Consider the following 17428-nt stretch of genomic DNA (forward strand, 5'->3'; position numbering starts at 1 on the left):
GTTCCCAGCACCCAAACTGCGAACACAGCCAGGGATAACTCCAACTGTATAGGAGTTCACATCCTCCTCCAAGTACATGGTTCTAACCAGTGGTCACAGCACTGAGGAAATGTCTCTCCCTCCCCAGCCACCATATCCTCCCCTATGGATCAATGGATCTATGGAGATATGGATGTGTGTGTGTGTGTATGTGTGTGTGTGTGTGTGTGTGTGTGTGTGTGTGTGTGTATGTGTATAATTTTGGGAGTTTCTGAGTTCTGCCTGGCTGTTGAGATGTTTGAATCCCGCTCAGGCAGACGAAACGGGGAGGTGCCAGGCTCCATCCTTGGGGTGCCAGGCTGTGGAACGCAGGCCAAGATAGGGGCCCTAGTCCAGGTGAGAAACAGTGAAGGCAGAGGCCAAGGCTGGGGTTCCCAAACTCCTGGGCATCCAGATGCCACTGTGAACCAAGAGGAGCTGAGACTGAGAGGGCCCTGAGGGGTGAATGTTCGGTGTTTGGAAGGGCCTTCTGCAGAGACTTAGGTGGCTTGGCTAGGTAATGAAGGTTTCCTCCCATGGAGGTTCTTGATGAGAAAGACAATCTGTGCTTGTCTAAACTGTTTATCATGGAAACTCAGGGTTTACTCAGGGTGGACCAGAGATTAAATACCTTTTGCAGGAAGGAATGTCCAAGAAGGGAAGCTTATTGCCTAACCCTTCAGGCCCATCTAGATACCTGATTAACACGGAGAACTGTGGGTTTCTATGCTACATGACCAGTTGCCATGGTCCTCTTGTGGAGTGTCGTGGTCATATGCTCAAGGACAGGAACTGGGCTGGGGGCAGATTCAAATGCCTACCATTCTCAATTATGAGAACTGCTGGAGTTTCTTAATCTGCTTGACCTTTCCAGTTTTTGTCTGGTGACACAGTTCCACATTCCCCACATGTGTGGTCATGAGTACATATGTGGAGACCACAAGTTGACACCTGGTGACCTGGTGTATAGTTTCCACTTTTATAAGATTGGGGTTTTGTTGTTTGTTGTTGTTTGTTTGTGTGTTTGTTTCCGAGACAGGGTTTCTCTTTTTTTGTGTATCCCTGGCATCTTGGCACTTGCTCTGTAGACCAGGCTGGGCTTGAACTCACAGAGATCTGCCTGCCTCTGCCTTCCTAGTGCTAGGATTAAAGGCGTGCACCCCTCACTGCCCAGCCACTTTTGTAAGTTTTTAAGGATATATTTACTCATTTATTGTGTTTGTGTGAGACGGCATGTGTGTGAGGACAGGCCTGGAGTGAGAGAGTTCTCTCCTTCAGCAATGTGAATCTTTAGGATGGTGCTGAGGGCATCTGGCTTGGCAGCAAGTTTTCCTGTTGTGTCCTCTGGCTCTCTAACTTATGTTCTGAAACAGTGTCTGTGCCTAAGCCTGTTACAGTTCTTATTCCTCCTGCTTTTATGTGGGTGCTGGGGACTGGACCTCAGCTCCTCATGCTTCAGACAAAGGTTTTTGTCCATTAAGCCAATTTCTCCAGGATTCCTCCACATATGTATCTTTTTGGACTTGTGATTTTAGTTTTATATGTATGGGTGTTTTGCCTGCATGTATGTCTGCATTGTGTGGGTGCCGAGGTCAGAAGAAGGGGTCGGGTCCCCTGGAACTAGAGTTACAGATGGTTGTGAGCCAGGGTGTGGTGCTGGGAAAGGGTCCTCTCTAACAGCTATGCGCAGTGAAATACATTGTAGCAGGATTGGAGGGAGCCAGGGCTCGGTGGTTAAGAGCACTGGCTGCTCTTGCAGAGGACTCTTCCTTCCCAGAACCCAGGTGGTAGCTCACAAGCATCATTAACTTCAGTCCCAGGGGACCTGGTTCTGTCTTCTGACCTCTGCAGGCACCATGCATCCCCATTGTGACTAGAGATACGTGCATGCCAGACACTCAGGTAAAATAAGATGAATAGGTCTGACTTAAACAAGCTTTAGATAGGTTACTTTGTAGCCTTATCCAAGGAGGAATAATAAGCAGCTCTGTTACCCTGTGAATTAGCCGGGAGGGAAAAGTGTGGGCCATGAGGCTAGAGGTGTGGGTGAGACTCAAAGACAGTGAACGCCCCTTGGGTTCATCCTAGCACCAAACACATGGAGCTTAGGAGACAGTGGGTTACAGATGTGCTGGGTCTGTGGCCTGCATACAGCATCTGGAGAGAAAGGGGAAATACTTAGAACTTGCTTGAGAGAGGAAGTGAGGGTAAAAGTGGTTCCTTCCTCTCTCTTTTGACTGTTGTTGGTTTTTTGTTTTGTTGTTGTTGTTTTTTTTTTGTTTTTTTTTTTGTTTTTTCGAGACAGGGTTTCTCTGTATAGCTCTGGCTGTCCTGGAACTCACTCTGTAGACCAAAAATCTGCCTGCCTCTTCCTCCCAAGTGCTGGGATTAAAGGCGTGGACCACCATGGCCCGGCTTTTTTAGTCTGTATTGAAGTGTCTGCATGTGCTTATGACAGGGTCTCTAGTAGCCCAGGCTGTCCTCATACTCAGGTTCTAACTCAGTTGAAAGCCCAGGACTTGCTTTGAACTCCTTCCTGCCTCCTTTCACCATCTGAAGGCTGGGGTGACAGGCATGTACCACCTCACTCAATTGATGGGATGCTGGGGAAGAGCCCAGGTTTCCCAGGTTTCACACAAAGCCAGTGGTCTAATTTGTGAACACAAAGCCAGGGCTCCACAGGTGATACCTGTGAGCTTTTATTATATTTATTTATTCATTCATTCACTTTCTGAAACAGGGTCTTCTACTCAATTCTGTATGTCCTGGTACTTAATATGTAACTAGGCTAGCCTCAGACTCAGAAATCTGCCTGCCTCTGCCTCCCAAGTGCTGGGATTAAAGGTGTGTGCTCCTATGCCCAGCTTTTAACTAATTTATAAATTATTTAATTTAATTCATTAATTTATTTAGAGGTAAACTCAGGCTGGTCTAAAATTCACTCTACAGCCTCAACTGGTCTCAATTTTACCATCCTCCTGACTCCATTACTGGAGTGCTGGAATTGCAGGCATCAGCTACCAGGCCCAACTCTTTCCATCCCTTCACTGCATGGGCACTGCCCCCAAGTTCTTGTCAGAAGAACTTGTCTGAGCAGCCAAAATCTCTCTGGGCCAGGCCCAGACTGCTGGGAAGGCGAGGACTGTGTGGGCGAGGCCTTGGACACTGGAGCCCTTGACTTAGCCAGTGTTTGGAAGTTGTGGGGGCAGGGTGCCACTTCATGTCCCAGCAAAAGCATCACGGCACACTGCCCGTGTTGGTTCCCTTATCTCCCACCCCCACTGTGCCCAGCCTGGCTAGACCTCCCTTCACAGTCCAGCTCCCCTGCTGTTCCTCCCTGTTCCCCCCCTCCCCCCACTGCCTCCTGGGTCTTGGTCCTGTTGGTTTCTTTTGCTCTTAACTCCATGCCGCCCACTATAGACTATGTAAGTTATTCAAAATGAGAGTTAGCTTCTAGTTTGAGCCAAAAGTCACAGGGTTTTATCTCGTGATAATTTTTGTTTGTTTTTGGTTTTGTATTTGTTTTTGGTTTTCCAGACAGGGTTTCTCTGTGTAGCCCCAGCTGTCTTGGAACTTACTCTGTAGATCAGGCTGGCCTCGAACTCAAAAATCCACCTGTCTCTGCCTCCCAAGTGCTGGGATTAAAGGCATGTGCCACTACTGCCTGGCAATGATTTTCTTGCTAGAGAAAAATCTGAGGCAGGGGCTGAGAGTCAGTGAGCCTCCCTCCCCCCCCCTCTCTTTGTGTGTGTGTGTGTGTGTACACGCACGCACATTTCCCCATGCTAGGGATAGAACTCAGGGCCACTGACCTAGAAGGCATATGCTCTTCCTTAGAGCCATGCCTTTGGCTCCTCACTGGGGGATTCTAGGCAGTAGTTCTACCACTGAGCCACACTCCTATACCTCACTGGGGGACTGTCTTAGTTAGGGTTACCATTGCCTTAATGAAACACCATGACCAAAAGTAACTTGGGGAGGAAAGAGTTTGATTTGGCTTATCTATCCTGAATCATAGTCCACTGAAGGAAGCTAAGTTAGGAACTCAAACTAGGCAGTAACTTGGACAGGAACTGAAGCAGAGACCATGGAAGGGTGCTGCTTACTGGTTTGCTCCTCATGGCTTGCTCAGCCTGATTTCTTATAGAACCTAGGTCCACTAGCCCAGAGGTGGCACCACCCACAATGGGCTGGGCCCTCCCCTATTAATCACTAATTAAGAAAATAGCCTCCTAACACTCAAAGGCAGTGAATCTCTGTGAGTTCAAGACAAGCCAGGGCTACCTGTCTTGGGGCAGGATGCGGGCTACAGCCAGATCTTATGGAGGAGGCTTTATTAAGCAGGGTTTTCTAGAATCTAGAGTAACAGACCTTATACAATGAGTCTGTCTGTCTATCTGTGTGTCTGTCTATGAGTCTATTTATCTATCAAAGGTATTGCCTTAGTTAGGGTTTTATTGTTGTGAACAGACACCATGACCAAGGCATCACTTATAAGGACAATATTTAACTGGGGCTGGCTTACAGGTTCAGAGATTCAGTCCATTATCATCAAGGAGGAAGCATGGCAGCATCCAGGCAGGCATGGTGCAGGTAGAGCTGAAAAGTTCAACATCTTGATTCCAAAGCAGGGAGGAAGAGAAGGGTCTCAAAGCCCACTCCCACAGTGACACACTTCCGCCTAGAAGGCCATACCTCCTAGTAGTACCACTGCCCAGGCCAAGCGTATTCAAACCACCACAGGTGTTTATTAGAATGGTTTACAGGCTGCAGTCCAGCTAATCCAACAATGGCAGAGTCCACAAGGCTGGATGTCTCAGCTGGCCTGCAGTATATGCTACAATCCTGAAGTAGGCTTTAATGCCAGTGAAGGAATGGACTTGTTAGCAAGGCCAGGGCGAGCAGGCCAAGTACAAAAGCTTCCTTCTTCCACATCCTTTTATAGGTTTCCAGCAGAAGGTGTGGCCCCGGTTAGATCTGAATAACAAATCTGGATTAAAAGCGTGTCTTCCCACATCAAAGATCTGGATTAGTAGTGGATCTTCCTACTTCAGATTACACAGAGATTCTTCACAGGTGTGACCTCCAGTTTTGGGTTTTAGTTCCAGGTACGGTCAAGTTGACAACCAAGAACAGCCATCACAAAGGCAGTTTCTCAGTTGGGGTTTCCTCTTAGATGACCCTAGTTGTGTCAAGTTGACATAAAGTTAGCTATCACAGGGATACTGGGCTCTACCACCGAGCCACGCCCCCAGCCCCTCAATTGTGGATTCTCAGCAAGGAATCTACAGCTACTCAGGCTCAAAAGCTGACCTTTTGGGGGGCAGGGAGTATAAAGAGAAATGGTTTGTTCTTTCTTACACTTCAAGGTACAGGCTCATAGGGAGGGTAAGGCACCAGAAGCTTGAGGCAGGGGGGTCACATGGCATCCACTGTATGGAAAGAGGGTGGCTTTGCACCTTTTCTGTATTTGAATTTGTCACACTCTGTCCCCAGCCTCCTCAGTAGCAAGGATGGAAGGCTCGCGCCACAGACCCAGCTCTATTATAAAGCCACCAGGGCCCAACCACAAGGCCAGAGTCCCTTTTCCTAATCGTCTCCCAAAGGCCTCACTGTGTACAGCTAGTCCTTGTCTTAATTTCTCCCAGTGAGGATTGTAGCTGGGGATGGCACAGACAGCATTCCAACTTCCACATGCAGGAGCTACCAGAGAAATGGCCAGATTAGATGCTGGAGGGCTTGGTAGTTAATCTGTCAATCTACACTATTGCTATGTTGGTCACTAGCTGTGGGGATTAATCAAGTGGCCTCAGTTTAACTTTCTGTCAAGTAAGATCCCACTTAAGTTAGCTTTTTCTTTTCTATTTTCATTTTTCCTCCCCACCTCCCCAGTGTGTATGTGTGTCCGGGTATGTGTGTGTGTGTGTGTGTCCGTGTGTGTGTGTGTGTGTGTGTGTGTGTGTGTGTGTGTGTGTGAGAGAGAGAGAGAGAGAGAGAGAGAGAGAGAGAGAGCACATGCACCTTCACCTGTGCACTGAGCATGGTCTCAGAGGAGGCTGGAGGTGTTTGACCCCTGGAGCTGGAGTTCCAGGTTTTCTTTTTTCTTTTTGGTTTTTTGAGACAGGGTTTCTCTGTGTAGCTGTGGCTGTCCCTGTAGCTCGATTTGCAGGCCAGGCTGGTCTCAAATTCAAGAGATCTGTCTGCCTCTGCCTCCCAAGTGCTGGGATTAAAGGCATGTGTCACCACTACCCAGCACAGGTTTCTATAATTGCTGTTTGAGCTCTTAATGGTTGAACCATGTCTCTGGTCCCCCAGTCCCTAGTCCCCATCTTGTTGTCTTATTGTGACAAGGTCTCATGTGGCTCAGGCAGATTTTGAAAAAAAAAAATTATGTGCCGGGCATGGTGGGCTATAATCCCAGCAATCAGGAGGCACAGACAGGCAGATCTGTGAGTTCAAGGTCAACCTGATCTATATAGTGAGTTTCAGGACAGCCAAGTCTATGTGGAAAGATTGCTTAAAAACAAAAAACAAACAAAAATTCCAGCAATAAAAAAGATGTATTTATTGTGTGTGCATGTTTGTGCCTTGAGTTTCAAGAGTAAGGCAAAGTGCAATCTGCTAGACTCTGCTCCTCTGGCCACCTCACTAGGTCAAGGATGACACTGACACTCGCTGTCTTCTTTTGTGTGTGGTGTGAGCACTTAAGAGTTGAGTACTGAGCTAGCCTTGTCTACCTCTGCTACTCACTGCCTTTGTTCATTTGTATGTTTTGGTTTTTGGCTTTTTTTTTGTTTTGTTTTGTTTTGTTTTTTGAGATAGGATTCCTCTGTGTAGCCCTGGCTGTCCTGGCTGGCCTCAGACTCAAAGAGATGTGCCTGCCTCTGTCTCTCAAGTGCTGTGATTAGGTTGTGAGCTACTGCCCAGCTTTATTTTATTTTTTTTTGAGGGGGGGGGTCTTACTGTGCAGTCCTGGGTGACCTGGGACTCGCTGAGATTAAATGTGTGTGCCAACATGTCAGGTTTATGCCCATTGTTTGACGTTTCCTCAGGAAACAAAATACACTTGTTCACTCACCCCAGATAGGGAACCCAACAGACCAAAGTGTGGCGGATACCACAAAAGTCCAACTTGGTGAACCATGAATTTTACTGGGGTTACTTACAGGAATAATGGGTGTGGAGTTACAGGAGAAGTGACTCAAAAACCGCTATATCACCAAAGGTCACCCCAGCATGGGCAACATCTCCCAAAGCTAGGAACCTGCAGGCAGCTCAGTCGGTTGGAGGCTGACCTTTCTGGCTGCCTCAGTTGGTCTAAACCTCTTCCAGGCAGTTCTTTTTTTCTGAGAGTCTGTAGTTTTTCCCCTCTGGGAGTCTTCTTGCCGCTCAGCCTCAACTCCTCTGAGAGGGACCCTCAGCTTTTATTCTTTACTCAGGCAGGGAGGATCTACTGAGTCCAGTCAGCTTCAGGGATCTACTGAGTCCAGTCAGCTTCAGGGATCTACTGAGTCCAGTCAGCTTCAGGGATCTACTGAGTCCAGTCAGCTTCAGGGATCTACTGAGTCCAGTCAGCTTCAGGGATCTACTGAGTCCAGTCAGCTTCAGGGAGTTCTTGAAGCTGTTTTGTTGTTCTTTGCCTCCCTGCCAGGTAGAACGTTTGAAGTTTTGGAGGCTGCTACACACACAGTAAGACCTCAGTTTGTTGATGTTGTTCTCCTCCTCCTCCCTCCCCATTCCGACCCCCACCCCAGGGTGTCTCTGTGTAGCCCTGGCTGTCCTGGAACTCTGTAAGACCAGGCTGGCTTTGAACTTATACAAACTTGCCTGCCCCTATCTCCCAAATGCTGGGACTAAAGGCGTGTACCTCCATTGAGTGACTCACTTCTTAAATGGATTCTTGGAATTCACATCTGGGTCCTCATGCTCTTACCCATTTAGCTGTAGCTTAAACTTCTCATTCTCCTACCTCTGTTCCCCAAGGGTTGAAAGGGCGTGCGGAGCATGTGGGTATTCAGCCCCAGGAGTGGAGAAGGACTTCATGCTTCTGAGACAGGGGCTTTAGTAACTTCCCCTCCCCACTCTCAAATTCAGCTTTCTGTTCACATTTGTCTGGTTTTGTAGTTGCAAAGACCCAACCTCCCATCCTGCAGGGGGTGATTCAGCCTCCATGATCAGAAACTTTCGCAAGCTTCCCCCTCCTCTCTCATCCCCAAGCAGCTTAGCTTAATGAGAGCTACTGGAACCCATCAGACTGTGCCAGGAATGTTCTTGTTTTTTTCCCAAGAGGCCTCAGTGCCAGGCTGGAGCCAAGCCCATCCCGGTGCCTTCTCTACATTTAAGTAAAATTACATTTATCTATTATGTGGGGGGGGGGGCTGTAGGCAGGCATGCTCACTTCCTGGCATGCGCAGAGGTCAGAGGTCAGAGGCTAACTTGCAAGAGTCAGTCCTTTGCCTTCAATATGTGGGGCCTAGGGCTGGAACTCAGGCAGCAGCCTGGGCAGCAGGTGCCTGTATCTTCTGGGCCTTCCCACCCCTCCTCTGCAACCTAAATTCTGTCTGAAGGTTAAACTAAGTTTTATCTTTCTGTGACTTAGAGAACTGTCAGCTGCTAGATGACACCTTCTTTCAGCAGGTCTGTGCTCTTGCTCAGTCACTCTCAGTGGCTCCTCCTTGCCCATCAAACCTAAACTGGGGGTGGACAGTTTAGGAGACCTGGCAGGGATGGGTTTCCCCATGTAAAGAGGGTTGAAAGGTGTCAACAGTACCTGTCTTCACGTGGCTGTGCCTTGGCCAGGGATCCCAGTTGACTAGAAGCATCTAATACTCCCTTATCTTGTTCCCCACTCCCCCTCCCAGCCTTCCTATCACAGACACGGTCTCCCGCAGTTTCTTCATGCTTTTAATAGTTAGAGGTTTTATCTATTAGCATGATTAATTCTTGTGGAATTTGTTTGCCTCTGAGTCAGTGCAAGGTTAAATTTATTGTCTTCCACTTACATAGCAGGTAAGCTGACTTAAAGACTTGCTTTATCTGTGGACTGAAAATGTGTAGCTGAGGCTCACTTTCTGTTACCATGTAGTGGACCCTCAGTTTACTGTGTAGCTGAGGCCAGCTATATATTCTGAATCTTCCTGAGGGCACCTTCTTAATGCTGGGTCAACAGGTGTGGGGCATGGCCACAGTTTTTTGTTTTTTGTTTTTTTTTTTTTAACATTGTCTCACTGTGTAGCACTGACTGAGTTGGAACTCCTTATATAGACCAGGTTGGCCTGGAACTCAGGAGATCTACTTGCTTCTACCTCCAGAGTGTTGGGATTCCACTGTGTGCCACAGTGGCCTGCTCAGGGTTTTAAAATGTTTAAAACACAGCCAGACAGTGGTGATGCATGCCTTTAATGTACTCAGGAGGCAGAGCACTCTCTGAGATCCAGGGTAACCAGGGCTACACAGAGAAACTGTGCCTTGAACACCTCTCCCCCCAATACATAAAATTAAAAAATTATATAGTATTTATTTACTTTTATGTGCATGTATGAGTGCCTGCATATATGTTCATCATGGTTCTGCATGGCCCCCTTAGAGGTAGGAAGAAGGTGTCTCATCTCCTGGAACTGGAGTTACAGCTGCCACATGGGTTCTGGGAACTAAATTCCCACCCTCTGCAAGAACAGTAATTGCTCTTAACCACTGAGCCATCTCTCCAGCCCCAAGTGTTTACATTTTTTTTTCAGTGGGGGTTTAAGCTATGTAACTCAGGGTGGCCTCAACTCAAGGCAGTCCTCCTGCCTCAGCTTCTCAGGCCATGCATGGGTGGCAGTTGTAGGCCACTAAGCCTAGCATTTAGGGGAAATAATTTGCTGGGGATTGGATTGAACCTAAGGCTTTACAGAAATCAAGCTACTTAACACTCAATCTCAAAGGAACTGGATATGAAGCAAGACACCTCAGGCTCTGACTTGAGCCCTGCATGGAAGCAGCAGTCATCACCCTGCTGGTTCTAGCTGCTCATATCCAGAGGTTTAGATATGAGCTTGACAAGGATGAGGTGAACTCGAGGCATCTGAAGAATGGTAGGGTCAGGGCGAGCCCATGTGCAGGAGCCACTAGAGAGCTGTCATTGAGGATGTGGTGGTAGGGGGTGAGCTCTTGGTTTGACTGTCCTGAAGGAACTGTCTAGCTGAGAACAGAAGCGGCTTGTTGCCTGGGATCAGATTGACTCTGTCCACTGCTAAATCTAGGTGAGGTGTGGCCAGTGTTGTTAGGGCTGCTAGGGGCTTTGGGAAACAGACAGAGTTTCTTTGGGAGTTCTGGTCAGCCTCAGTCATGACTTGAAGCTTTGGCCCTGCCTGTTTGTTGAAGCCTGTGGTTTAGGGGTCACCCAGGGTTTCCTTTCAGTGAGCCAGAGGAGGGGAGGTAGCCTTTCTCTAAGGACAACTGATTAGAGAGCAGAGCCTGGCTGGGTGGGCTGGACTGGGAGGCGGCTGCTGGAGGTATTAGTGTTTTTTTTTGTTTTTTTTTTTTTGTTTGTTTGTTTTTTGTGAGAGTGCTCAGTGCTTTTGCATGTTAGGCAGTAAGCTGGACCACTGAGCCATGCTCCCAGCCCCTCACCAGAGGATTCTACCACTGATTCACCCCACCCCTCTCCTTCACTAGGGAATTCTAAGGTAGGGTTGTACCTCTGAGCCATGCCCCAGTGTGACTTGGTGGTTGGTTTGAGTGTGTGTGGTAGTGATGAAGGTACAGATAGTGGCTCTCACTATGCATACATTATATATCTTCATGTGTACACCTGTGATGGTGAACACATCACACCAATTGCATACCTGTTTCTTCAGTATGCCTCCTGGTAGATTAAATACTCTTATGCAAATGTGCAATATATTTAAATGGGTGTGTATACCTCTATGCCAATTGTTTAACGTTGTATGCCCCACACAGACACCTGCTGCTAGCCCCTATGTTGAGTGAACACTGACTGTAAGCAAAACATTTTGGCAACTTACTTTTAATAAGGGTTTAACTTTTCCTCTAGCCCACCACCCAGCAGAGGTAGTGGAAGAGAAAAGTTCTTAGGATATGGAGGGAGTGGACCTGTTCAGCAGTAGTTCTTTTGGGCAGGCTTGATCTTCTTTTTTTTTTTTTAAGATTTATTTATTATTATAATTAAGTACACTATAGCTGTCTTCAGACCCACCAGAAGAGAACGTCAGATCTCATTGTGAGTGGTTGCAAGCCACCATGTGGTTTGAACTCATGACCTTCGGAAGAGCAGTTGGTGTTCTTACCCGCTGAGCCATCTCTCCAGCCCAGGCTTGATCTTCTTTGTCAACAGTTCAGTCCTGTAACAAATATTAATACGATTCAGCATCTGTAGGCAGACACCAGTTGCAAACCAGCAGCCAAGGGCTGGCCCTTTCAGCAAGCAGACACCACGCAAGTGGCAAGCTTTTGCAGGATCCACCATATTTTAGTGAGTTTCTTTCACTGGTGGCATTACCACAAGTTGAGCTCAACAACACTATGTAAGGAAACAATACATGTGTGTCGTTAGCAAGGAACATCAAGGCAGAGTAACCAAACCCGTGCTCATCACCCACTGTCTGTGGGGTCATGTTTATACTCCTTCATCAAGTGTCTTCTCACCTGTTTGCTATATCCAAACATCCTTTCACCTGTGTCTGCTTCAGGAAAACATTCTTTCACATGTCTGCTTTAGCAAGAAGTCCTCTCACCTGTGTGCCCCAGCAAAACATCATTTGACATAACTGACTTTCCACTTTTGCAACCGTAAGTCCTAGTGCCAGCTGCTTCCCTCTGGCCTCCTGTGCCTGATCTCTGAGGCCAGGATTGGTATTTCCTGTGGCTGTTGTTGTGAGACCCTGAGATTTAGGGGACTAGTCAAGGCTATGTAGTAAGACCCCGTATCAAAATAAACCAGTTAATAAATAAGGGGGCTGCAGAGGTGGTTCAGTGGTTAAGAGCACTTGCTGCTCTTGTAAAGGACCTGGTTTGGATTTCCAGTACCCCATGGTGGTGTGGCTCACATACACCTCTGAGTCCAGTTGGAGAGAATTTGATGCCCTCTTCTGACTTCAGTGGGCACCAGGAATACACATAGAGCACATATGTGCATACAGGCAAACACTCATATGTATAAAATAAACTAAATAAATCTAAAAATAAATTAGTAAATCCAAACTTTTAAAGGGGTTGGACCTGAGCGCTTAAGTGCTACGCTGTCAGGAGGATAGTGAGTTCCAGGCCAGCCTGGACTACAGAGTGAGCTTGTTACAAATAAACATCCAGGTCAGAATAATGGTTGGAGTTGTAGCTTGGTTCTTTAAGTTTGCCTGGTAGGTGAGAGAGAGGCTCTATGTTCCACTCCATCTCCAAATAAACTGCCCAATTTAGGGGAGGTGGATACACAAGGATGATGCTTGGCTGAACAGTGAGTTGTACGGCAGCCTAAGCTATATGAGACTCAATAAACAAACAAACAAACAAACAAATACATAAATGCCAATCGATCCCCCATTTCATCCATTTATTTGAGTTTTAGCCCAAATGTTTTTCCTCTGGTGTCTGCTGTTTTCCTTCTTCCTTGTGCCTCGGTTTCCTGCAGGGTGGAATAGTCTGGGGTGACATTTTAGGGTTGAGAGGTGTCCCTGGATGCAATGCCTAATGGGTAGGTGGAAGGTGGGTGGATGGAGGACAAGACCAGAGCCACCTCAGGTTCCTAGGTGGGGGCTGGGTGAAGGTGGGGGGCAGGGAGGGCTAAATCTGGCCTGCCAATGAGTGGCAGTAGCAGCTGCGGGCCCCACCCGGCCCTGCCCCCTGGATCGGTCCCTCCCCTTGGTTCTTTGGCTGGGGCCTGTCTGACCGGTTTGGGCCGTCCAGGAGCAGCTGCAGCGGGTGGCGGCTGTGTCCAGGAGGGCTCCGACCGTCTAGGCGCCTTCCAGGCTGCACCGCAGGAATGGGGAAGGATTCACAGAATTACTATGGAAAACACGGTACGCGAGCTCTCCTTAGGCACCTCAGGGGCAGCTGCGGGGACCGTGGACTGGCAAGGAAGGTTGCAAAAGGGAGGTGAAAGGAATTTGCATTCGCGTCGCGGTGGTCCCCCTTTGGCCCATGCTAGCTCCCATCACCCCAGTGGTTTTCACAGCTGCCTCAGATACAGTTTTACTCTCCTCTAACTGAGGACCTGGCGGCCCTCACGCATCCCTAGAACACCTGAACCTCTCCACAGTGGATTTTGTGTTCTTTGCTCTGGTCGTTGTAAGCCCTTCCAGGCATTTTCCTTAGGTGATAGCAGGCTGATGAATCAGCTGGTCACCCCCGGGGACAATGGTCTCTGATGACCTACATCTTGGGTAGGATGCAGATAAAACTCAGAGCTCCTTGTGGTTTAGGGGGACCCAATGTCTCCAGCTTCTTCGGCTGGCTGTGTCATTTTCTCATCCTACTTAATCCTGTTGACTTTCAGGAACACCTCAGAAATACGACCCCACCTTCAAAGGACCCATTTACAACAGGTAAGACATTTCCTTCCTGGGGAAGAGGGGAAAGATGGGGAGATGTGTCCCAGTGTGTGTTCTCCAGCAAAGCAGGATAAACCAATGCAATGTTCAGTGACTCAAAAACTGGTTTCCGAAAGGCCCTAGACACATCCTAGTGGAGCCTGGAATGGAAATGAGCCTCTTGCACACACTAGGCATGCATTGTGCACACATACGTGGATCCCTTTCTTTTTTACCTTTTTTTATGCATGCACATGTCTGCGTGTATGGGTGTGGTGGTCAGAGGACATCTTGCATGAGTTGATTTTCTTCATCATGTGTCCCAAAGATACAAAACACTCTGCTCCCATCTGCCGAGCGGTCACCATGGCTGCCCTGCCCCTGCCTCAGTACCAAGCTGGGGATCCACCTCTGGGTGCCATTCCCACCCTGAGTGCCATGTTTGTTTGTTTGTTTTTGAAACAGGGTCTCTGTCTGCAGCCTGGGCTGCCCTGGACTTTCCATGTAGTCCAGGTTGGCCTTGAATTCACAGATGCACCTGCCTCTGCATAAGCCTTGTACACATAGACAAAATTTTTTTTTTGATCTGGATAAGTGGCTTCCTAGTCCTATGATCCCAGTTACTTGAGAGGCAAGAGGATCAAAAGTTCAAGGCCTGGGGGTGGGGGTGGGGGTGGGGGAGAATTGATACAATTATAATAATCTATTGCATGGAGTTCTCAAATTATTAATAAAAGTATTATTTTTAGAAGGAGAGTACTGGGTTAAAGGTGTGCACTGCTACACCAGCTTCTGCTTAATTTTCTTCTTTAGATTTAATTTTTTGTGTATGAATATTTTGTCTGCATGTGTGTATTGTACCACATGGAGGATGAGAGAGGGTATCAGAGCCCCTGGAACTGTGGAGATGTTTCCCCATATTTATGTCTGTGGTCTATGTTGTGCCTGGCTGGCATCCAAGGAAACCAGAATGGGGGGTCAGATCCATTTGGACTGGAGTTACCGAAGGTTATGGGGCTCCAGGTGGATGATTGGAGTCAAACTTTGTGCTTTTAAACTAAGAGCTATCTCTTCAGCCACTCTTTCTCTCTCTCTCTCTCTCTCTTTCTCTCTCTCTCTGTGTTATAAATATATGTATGTATGTATGTATATATATGTGTATATATGTATATATATACACAAATATGTATATACACATATATATATATTTGTTTTTTGAGACAGGGTTTCTCTGTGTATGTAGCCCTGGCCATTCTGGAACTTGTTCTATAGACCAGGCTGGCCACCACTCCCTGGCTATTTAAAAATAATTTAAAAAGTTCCAGGCCTTCCTGGGTGACTTTCAGAGATTCTGTCTCAAAATTTTAAATAGATTTGTTTTATTTATTTTATGTCTGTATTTGTCTGCATGTATGTATGTGTAACATATGCATGCCTGCTGCCCACTGAGGTCAGAAGAGGGCATCAGATCCTTTACTGGAGTTACTACAGGATGGTTAAGAGCCACCATGCAGGTACTGAGAACTCAGCCTGTTCCCTCAAGAGCAGAGCAACAAGTGCTGGTTTGTTTTGGTTTTTTGAGACAGCGTTTGAGTTTTTCTGTGTAACAAAGCCATGGCTATCCTAGACTTGATTTGCTGAACAGGCTGGCCTCAAACTCACAGAGATCCGCCTGCCTCTGCCTGCACAGTTCTGGGATCAAAGGTCAAAGGTGTGCGCCATCACCGAGATGAGGTTTGTTGTTGTGAGGTGGTTTTCTGCTTGTTTGTTTTATTTCATTGTTTTATTTTTGTTTTGTTTTGTTTGAGACAAAGTTACAAGGTTTCTCTATTTGGCCCTGGCTGTCCTGGAACTTATTATGTAGACCATGCTGGCTTTGAATTCAGAGATCTACCTGTCTTTGCCTCTTGAATGCTGAGATTAAAGGGGTATACCACCATACCGACCTACAACAAGTAGTTTTTTGCACTACTGAGACAACTTTCCAGCACCTCGGATTTTTTTTAAAAATATTTATTTACATATATACATATATATGTTTGTTTGTTTTGTTTTTTGTTTTTCTTTTCTTTCTTTCTTTTTTTTTTTTTTTTTTTTTTTTTTTTTTTTTTTTTTTTTTTTTTGGTTTTTTGAGACAGGGTTTCTCTTTATAGCCCTGGCTGTCCTGGAACTCACTCTGTAGACCAGGCTGGCTTTGAACTAAGAAATCCGCCTGCCTCTGCCTCCCAAGTGCTGGGATTAAAGGCGTATGCCACCACCGCCCGGCTTACATATATATTTTTATAATGTATGAGTGCTCTGTCTGCAAGTGTAACTGCATTCCAGATGAGAGCATCAGATGAGTCACCACGTGGGTGCTGGGAATTGAATTTAAGACCTCTGGAGAGCTGGGGTAGGGGTTGGGAGGGTGCGCTTCACCACTGAGTCATCTCTCCAGCCCCAGGTTTTTGTTTTCTTAAAGCCAGGACTGGAGATATGGTTTAGCTGATAAAGTGCTTACCCAGTATGCAGGAAGGCTTGTGTTCCATTCCAGCACTGGGTAAACTCACCAGGGATGAGGAGGCAACCCAAGCACACAGAGGCAGGAGCATCAGGACTTCAGAGTGAACTTTGAGGGGGGCCTTGAGTATTTGGGATCCTGTGTCAAATAAGTAAATAAAAAGCAAAGGGTAATAAGGTGGCTCAGCATTCCATTGCCAGAAAGCCTGACAGCTGGCGTTCAGTCAGTCCCTGGGACCCGCATGGTGGGAAGAGAAAATGGACCCCTCAGAGTTATGTGCATACATACACACACGCGCACACTCACATACACAACTCACACACATACAGAGACACACACAGACAGACACACACACATACACACACAACTCACACATAGACACACAGACACACACACACACACACACACACACACACACACACACGAGTGTGATGGATTGAGAATTGTAGCAGTGGTGACTAGAGAGATGGCTTGGCGGTTAAGAGCACTGACTACTCTTCCAAAGGTCCTGAATTCAATTCCTAGCAATCACATGATGGCTCACAACCATCTCTAATGAGATCCGATGCCTTCCTCTGGTGTGTCTGAAGACAGCTACAGTGTACTTATATAAATAAAAAATAAATAAATCTTAAAAAAAAAAGAGCACTTGTCCAGTCATAAAGCCTGGAGTTTGGATCTCAGCTCCCACATAGCAAGCCGGGTATCTTCCAAATGCCTGTGGCTCCAGGGTACTCTTCTGGCTTCTTACTTTACACAGGCACATAGACATACAGAAAAAAATGTAGGGCCAGAGAGAAGGCTCAGCAGTTAAGAATATTTGCTGCAATTCTAGAGGACCAGGATTTGTTCCCAGCACCCATACAGTGCCTCACCGCTGCCTGTAACTTCAGTTTGTGGCTCTTATGTGGAGCACACATGTGATGCACATATATACCTATAACTGAACACTCATAAAAAGTCTTAAGATTTGAAACACACACACACACACTAAAACTTAAGTTTGGAGGAATGGTTTAGTGGGTAAAAAAAGGAGCCTACCACCAAGCTTTTCTACCAGGCACCTACGTGGTAGAAAGAACCAACTCGCTAAGTTGTCTTTAGCTTATACATAAACATGTACACACATACACACACACACAATTAGGAAATGTAGTAGCAGTAAAATTCATATGACCTTGGGCTGGTGATATGGCTCAGGGTTCAGTTCCCAGCACTCTAGTTCAGGGGACTTGATGCCTTCCTCTGGAGTCCATGGACACTAGACACACACATGGCTCACAGACACACTGTGCAGGTAAGAAACCCACATATGAGCCTGGCGGTGGTGGTGCATGCCTTTAATCCCAGCACTTGGGAGGCAGAGGCAGGCAGATTTCTGAGT

At 47.0% G+C, this 17428-nt stretch overlaps 1 protein-coding gene across 5 annotated transcripts in view; it reads left to right on the top strand.

Annotated features, from left to right (window-relative positions):
* Positions 1 to 17428, top strand: part of Slc44a2 (solute carrier family 44 member 2) — a 35668-nt gene that overhangs the window by 3904 nt on the left and 14336 nt on the right. For 3 of the 5 annotated variants that reach the window (XM_031343738.1, XM_031343741.1, XM_031343739.1), the window contains exons 1-2: positions 12885 to 13034; positions 13511 to 13559. In XM_031343738.1, the coding sequence (XP_031199598.1) occupies positions 12998 to 13034; positions 13511 to 13559 (86 nt within the window). In that variant the 5' untranslated portion in view covers positions 12885 to 12997. Of the gene's footprint in view, positions 1 to 12884; positions 13035 to 13510; positions 13560 to 17428 lie in introns of those variants that run through there. The other 2 variants (XM_031343740.1, XM_031343742.1) reach the window with 1 other exon arrangement.

Source organism: Mastomys coucha, unplaced genomic scaffold (genome assembly GCF_008632895.1).
Source record: "Mastomys coucha isolate ucsf_1 unplaced genomic scaffold, UCSF_Mcou_1 pScaffold23, whole genome shotgun sequence".
In the NCBI taxonomy this organism is placed as follows: Eukaryota; Metazoa; Chordata; class Mammalia; order Rodentia; family Muridae; genus Mastomys; species Mastomys coucha.